Raw genomic sequence first — 7,500 nt, 5'->3', positions numbered from 1 at the left:
CGGGAATTGTGCTGGCCACTCTATTAGTTGCATGCTGTTTGTCTGGAACCATGATTTTGCTTGCTTGCTGGTGTGTTTGGGGTCATTGCCTTGTTGAAACATCCACTTCAAAGGCATCTTCTATTCAGAATAGGGCAACATGACTTCTTCCAATATCCTGATGTACTCAAACTGATCCATGATCCCCGGCATTCAGAAAATCGGACCAACACTGTAGTGGGAAAACATCCACATATCATGATGCTTGCACCATCATGCCTAACCGTCTTCACTGTGTATTATGGCTTGAATTCTTTGTTTGCAGGATGTCCGGCAAACTGTCTATGACTCTTAAGCCTGGCTCAAACTGCACGATTCTCGGCTGAAAACCCCCCTTACGACAATCGCTGGAACGCTACCCCCCAGGACCATCGCAAGCGATAGTCGGGAAAGATTTCCTCGTCGCGGCCGACACCCTAAGATAGAACTTTGGCAGCTCAAAGAGTCGTCGATCGCAAATCGTAGAAATCAAACAGTGTTTCATATTTACAACTAGAAATAGAACGTCGGGCATTGTCTCGGTGGCTGCGAGCAGGGATAAGATTGACAGTTGCAATTCTCTTCTAGTGTGCGGTGCACCCCGACGTCAAAATCGCACACACAATCGCCAGTCGTGTAGTTTGAGCCTGGCTTATCTAATCTTATCAAATGGTGGTGCAAGTATCATGATGGGTATGTTTTTTTTGACTACGTTTGTACTATGATATTGGTCCTATTTACTGCATACCAGGGAGCATGGATCAGTTAGAGTACATCAGGATACTGGAATAAGTACTGTTGCCTTATACTGAAGAGAACATGCCTTTCGCGTGGATTTCAACAAGACAATGACCCCTAACACACCAACAAGTGAGCAGAATCATGGTTCCAGACGAACGGCATCCAACTAATGGAGTGGCCAGCACTATTCCCGGACCTTAATCCCATCGAAAACTTGTGGGTGGACATAAAAAATGCTGGTCATGAGGAAAAAAACGTGAAATGCAGAGGAATTGTGGAATGTAGTACAATTAACCTGGGCTGCATTACCCATTGACCGTTGCCACACTTTGTTTGGTTCCATGCACCACAGATGCGAAACAGTTGTCCCAAACCATTGTTATGCAACCAAATATTAGTTTAGGATGCTCAGCAAAGTTGAATTTGCAATATGTTAGTTTGTGCCGAATTTTTTTGAATTTCCAAAGACAGATACCAGCACTGCTATTTTGAACATTTCTTTACTTTCTATGAAATATAATGAAATTGAATTATTTTTCCCATTTCTTTGCTTTGAAATAGAATATGCAGTGGATGCACAGTGTCCCTAACAAATTCGTGGTCATTAAAGTGCAATTTTTTTGAAGAATTTTGACATTCACTCATCTTTGTGTAGGCACTGCTATTTTTATGAGCACAACAGTACAGCTGCAGTGTTCTGAGTTTTCCAAATAAACAAACCCATCTACCATGTTTGTCACAGGTGTTAATGTTCTTAGCTAACAAATCAACCATCAATGTATATTCCATACAGGGGGATTCGTTAGTATTCTCAGTATTCTAAACCTATGAATGGTGTGTTTCCTACAAAATTTCCGGAAACACGTGACTATCATCATTGTAAATGCTTTGTTGTGCAGTTTCCTTTGAAACATGACGAAGACCCCTAAAAGTATTGATTTTTGTGAAGCAACTGGATGCTACATTTCCAACATAGCATTTTTATCTTTCCTATACACCCAAGGTGGTATGTGTGTGTTTTCAAGATGGCCACCTTAAAGATACCTTTCTGTGTGCCATTCCAGATCCAGCGTTCACGTAACAAGCAGATGCGCGAGATGTTCCCAGAGGGCTTTGGGATCCACCATGCGGGCATGCTGCGTCAGGACCGCTCCCTCATGGAGAACATGTTCTCGCGCGGATACCTCAAGGTGCTGGTGTGTACCGCCACCCTGGCCTGGGGAGTCAACCTGCCCGCTCACGCAGTCATCATCAAGGTTCGTGTCTCCGTGTGTGTTGGGGATTTTTTTATTATTATTGTTGTTATTATTGATTGATTATTTATGTTTTATGATGTTGGCTGGTGAATGAGTGCATGGGTGTGAATGAAGGAAAACTCCACAGAGACTTGTTAAAACAAAGGTTCTCAACTTTTTAGAATTAACGTCCCCTGGACCTCATTCTAAGCCTCTCAACGCCCCCATGATCTCCTCATAAGCCTGCCAACGCCCCCCTTAGTATTAAAAAAATAAATTAGACTAGTGCACCCCCAATGGCAGCTAAGCCCCGCCCCCTCTCAGCTGTGTCCTTCTCAAGGCCCCCTGGGGCTCCCCGACGCCCCCTGGGTGACTGTAGAACCCCTGTTGAGAAACACTATGTTAAAACATTATTTTAGCATTATTAGCTTTGGTTAGCCACATATTTCTCTCTGGTTCCCTTTCACCAAATGCTCTCGTACTCTCGTACACCCCCTTCCCAGTCCATGCACATACCCCCCTCACCACTCTTCTCTTTACGATCCCCAGGGCACTCAGATCTACGATGCCAAGCGCGGCGCCTTGGTTGACCTGGGCATCCTGGACGTGATGCAGATCTTTGGGCGTGCCGGCCGTCCGCAGTTCGACAAGTACGGAGAGGGCACCATCATCACGGCCCACGAAAAGCTGAGCCACTACCTCACGCTGCTCACCCAGCAGAACCCCATCGAGTCGCAGTTCCTACAGAGCCTGGCAGACAACCTCAACGCAGAGGTACACACACGCACGCACGCACGCACGCACGCACGCACGCACGCGCGCGCGCGCACACACACACTTCTGACATTACTTTTTACAATTGCATTTCTCCGTTAAAAGATACAATCACCAGTCCGGTGCTTGAACCTTCAGAGTTACACATTACACGTCCTGTGTTTGTCATGATTTCCTCGTATAGTTTGTGCAGCTGTAGTCATAGCTGTTTGGTGATACAAGGCCTAACTGTGGCCTTGCAGGCGCTGAGAGCTATGCCGTTGAGACAAAGGCAGGGACACAATAACAGTCTCCGCTGCCCGCCACGCTCGTATTTGACCACTGGATGGTGACATCACATTTTCTTTACTCACCAAGAAACTTTCAACCAGCTCCCACCAGATGGCGCCAAAGGATAATACATTCAGCGCCCTCTCCTCTTTCTAAACGCAGCTGAGGAGTATGTGTTCTCTCAAGCTATCAGGGCCGCTGACAGCTTTGTCCAGGCCAGAGATAAAGTTAATATGACCTCCCCCCACTAAATACAATCAATGTGCTGTATTGGGGATTCATCACTGGGCCCCAACTTGACATGGGCCCTGGGGAAGTGACTCCTTTCCCACCCCACCCGTGCCAGCTTCCCTGCCTGGAATATCTCGTCAGATCACTTGAGTGTGTCGTATGTATCCCACAATTCCCTTAGTTGTTTCTCAGTAAGTCTAAGCCTTGTTGTTCCGTCTCCACATCTCTGTTCTCATCCCTCTGGTCCCTGGTTAGCACTTTGTCCCCCTCTCTACCCCTCTTCTGATCCCTCTTCTGATCCCTCGCTCCCTGACAAGAGCTCAGGGTCTCTCTGCCTGCTCTCGTCGCCTCTTTCTACCCATGTAAGCACCTTGTTTTCCGTCTTACACGCATTCATATGTCTCTCTCGCGCTCTCTCTCTCTCTCTCTCTCTCTCTCTCTCTCTCTCTCTCTCTCTCTCTCTCTCTCTCTCTCTCTCTCTCTCTCTCTCTCTCTCTCTGTCTCTCTCTCTCTGGTTCTCAGGTTGCCTTGGGGACGGTGACTAACGTGGAAGAGGCAGTGAAGTGGCTGAGCTACACCTACCTGTTTGTGCGCATGAGGGCCAACCCCCTGGCCTATGGCATCAACTACAAGGCCATCCAGGTAACGTACACACACTCACACACACACACACACACACACACACACACACACACACACACACACACACACACACACACACACACACACACACACACACACACACACACACACACACACACACACACACACACACACACACACACACCACCGGCCTATGGCATCAACTACAAGGCCATCCAGGTAACATACACACACACACACACACACACACACACACACACACACACACACACACACACACACACACACACACACACACACACACACACACACACACACACACACACATACACACACACACCACCGGCCTATGGCATCAACTACAAGGCCATCCAGGTAACGCAAACACACACACACACACACACACACACCACTGGACAATGGTATCAACTACAAAGCCATCCACGTAGGAAATGATGTACACTCACTCACACACACGTACACACAGACGCACATACACTCACTCATTCACTCACTCACACTCAGGCACGCACGCACGCACGCACATACACCTCCAGTCTGTTCCACTGTGGTGTAATCTGCGTGTCTGCTAGAGAGAGAGTGTGTTTGTGAGATGTTTCTCTTCACAGCTGACAAGGGAGAGAGATGTTAAATGGATGAGATGTTTGGTGCTGCCTGTTGGCTTTGGTGCACTCTCTACTGTATGGCACCGTGTGTGTGCACATGCTTTTTTTGTGTGCGTGTGTTTATGTCTGCAGGTCTGCAGCAGGGTTGTGCGGGCGTGCGTGTGTGCATGCGTGCGTGGATGTGTGCGTGTGCATGTGTGTGTGCGCTTTTCTATGTGTGTGTGTCTGTGTCTGCATGTTTGTGTGTGTGTGTGTGTGTGTGTGTGTGTGTGTGTGTGTGTGTGTGCAGGTGTGTGTAGCCTGTTAATTGACTGCTGTGCTGCGCAGTGCTGGTCCAGATGGCGTGAGCGTGAGAGATTACTGATGGTCATGCTCACACATGCTCCCCCACCACTTCCATAGGCGGCAGCCATCTTTGATTTTTCTCCTGCAACACTTGTGGCATGATGCGCGTGTGTCCGTGCGTGCGTGTGTGTATGCACGTGTGTGTAGTTGTTTGTGTTTGCTGATGTGTGGTGTCTGAGAGTTTTTGTGTTTGTGTGGGTGTCTGTGTGTGTAGATTTGCGCATACATTTTGTGTGTGTGCGTGTGTGTGTGTGTGTGTGTGTGTGCGTGTGTGCGTGTGTGCGTGTGTGTGCGTGTGTGTGTGTGTGTGTGTGTGTGTGTGTGTGTGTGTGTGTGTGTTTGGAAGTGTGTGTGTTTGTGACACATTATGTACAAGATTCGGGGCCACTAGGTTCAAGTGTCTTCATTAAAGGAAAATAAACAGGTTGGAATGCCGTTAGCGAGCCGCTTAATTCGGCCGAGCCGAGCACAGATCACACCCTCACACCATTGAGCGCTCTAGACCCCTACACACACACACACACACACACACACACACACACACACACACACACACACACACACACACACACACACACACACACACACACACACACACACACACACACACACACACACACACACGGTCATTAAAGCATTAAGCAGTTGTGCCATTAATGCAGTCACCTTGACTGGAAAGCAAGGTGGCTGAAACCAGTCTCGCCTCCTTGTTATAGGTTAAGCTGTTAAACCATACACCACATACATCTGCCGTAATTTCAACAACAGTGCGATCGTGATTGCACACTGTGAATTGATTGCACAACATTTATTTTGCCGTGAAACCGTCTAACCATGTAATAGTGCGGCAAATATCTGCCTGACCCTCAATTCTATCTCAAAAGCGGCGTGTCTACACATACACACGTCTATGACATCGGAGGGCAGTCCAGCAACCAGTGACCATTGGAAATTGCGCCATGCCCCAATGTATGTGACTCGGCATCAAACCGTCCTCAGTCAACATGTCAGAGAGGATCTATATGCAGACTATAGAATCTTTGAACATGTTTCTTAAAGGCATTATCTGGAGTTGATGCATATTGGGATGTTTTTTTGCCTGTTTGGGATCACCTGAGAGCATAATCACCTGAATTGGATATATTTTAAGAAAGTTTGATCATACCGCGTGAGCCACATTAGTCACGTTAGGTGTGCTATATGTTTAATGCGGGCCTATCGCACGCAAGCACAACATATGAAGCCCTTATACAATTGCAAACATCACCACACACATCTTGCAGGACGCGGAGGGTCCCTAACCACAAGCTCCCGAGCTCTTATTGTCTTCGGACAAAGACAAATGAAATGAAATGTGTGAAGCCAACCTTGCTGTAAGGCAGCAGAGCCATGTGTCCATCTCGCTGTCTAACCTCCAGTAGGTGTTGGGTGGTACCTTGCTTGGCAGCCACTGCTACTGGTGTGGGAATGAGTGTATGTGACGCGTGCATTGTAAAGCACATTGAGTGCTCAAAGGAGTGGAAAAGCCAGCGCTATATAAATGCAGTCCATTTACTACAGACCCAGAACTTCTATTAACTCTGTCTCTGTCTCTCTCTGTCTCTCTCTATCTCGCTCTGTCTCTCTCTCTGTCTCTCTCTCTGTGTGTGTCTCTCTCTCTGTCTCTCTTTGCCTCTGTCTGTCTGTCTGTCTCTCTCTCTCTGTCTATCTCTCTCCTTTCTGTCTGTCTCTGTCTTTATGCCTCTCTCTCTCTCTCTCTCTCTCTCTCTCTCTCTCTCTCTCTCTCTCTCTCTCTCTCTGTCTATCTGTCTCTGTCTGTCTGTCTGTCTCTCTCTCTCTCTCTCTCTCTCTCTCTCTCTCTCTCTCTCTCTCTCCTTCTCTCTCTCTCTCTCCCCTCCTAGATGGACCCTGGTCTGGAGATGTATCGTCAGGAGTTGGTGGTGGAGGCTGGTCGGCGGCTGGACAAGGCTCGCATGATCCGCTTCGAGGAGCGCACTGGATACTTCCACTCCACAGACCTGGGACGCACCGCCAGCCACTTCTATATCAAGTACAACACCATAGAGGTGGGACTAACATGCGCACGCACGCACGCACGCACGCACGCACACACACACATACACACACACACACACACACACACACACACACACACACACACACACACACACACACACACACACACACACACACACACACAAACACACACACATAAATTCACATTCAATCAGTGTGATAGTGTAACTTTGTGCCAAACAGTATATCCTCCCTGCAGGGATAAATATGGTCCTTATCTGTAATGTCTTTTTGAGCCACTTCTATATCAAGTACAACACTATAGAGGTGGGACTAACATGCGTACACGCACGCACGCACGCACACACGCACGCACGCACGCACACACACAGTTTAGTACTTTTATTTGGATCGCAGCACATTAAAAGTTATACAGACCCAAATACTGATGGAAATCAAATCACAGAGTTTTATAGATCATGTTGTTATTCAGTCCAATATTTATGGATAAATATGGCATCTCCGTCTCCAAATGGACAAACTGCCTATGATGGCAGAGATGGAACAGTATTTTGCCAGTCTCTTTGCTGTTGTTTTGCGCATTCCAGATAGTTGCAGTCCTGTTAAGACACACACACACA

At 47.6% G+C, this 7,500-nt stretch overlaps 1 protein-coding gene across 1 annotated transcript in view; it reads left to right on the top strand.

Moving 5' to 3' along the window:
- The window catches only part of ascc3 (activating signal cointegrator 1 complex subunit 3), a 291,707-nt gene that overhangs the window by 196,670 nt on the left and 87,537 nt on the right, over window positions 1-7,500 (top strand). Inside the window, exons 17-20 of the mRNA XM_063199022.1 lie at window positions 1,824-2,015; window positions 2,544-2,768; window positions 3,792-3,911; window positions 6,745-6,909. Coding sequence (XP_063055092.1) covers window positions 1,824-2,015; window positions 2,544-2,768; window positions 3,792-3,911; window positions 6,745-6,909 — 702 coding nt within the window. The remainder of the gene's footprint in view (window positions 1-1,823; window positions 2,016-2,543; window positions 2,769-3,791; window positions 3,912-6,744; window positions 6,910-7,500) is intronic.

Source organism: Engraulis encrasicolus, chromosome 5 (genome assembly GCF_034702125.1).
Source record: "Engraulis encrasicolus isolate BLACKSEA-1 chromosome 5, IST_EnEncr_1.0, whole genome shotgun sequence".
Classification (NCBI taxonomy): Eukaryota; Metazoa; Chordata; class Actinopteri; order Clupeiformes; family Engraulidae; genus Engraulis; species Engraulis encrasicolus.
The sequence above is the reverse complement of the archived record's forward strand: the minus strand, read 5'-3'. Positions and strand labels throughout refer to the sequence as shown.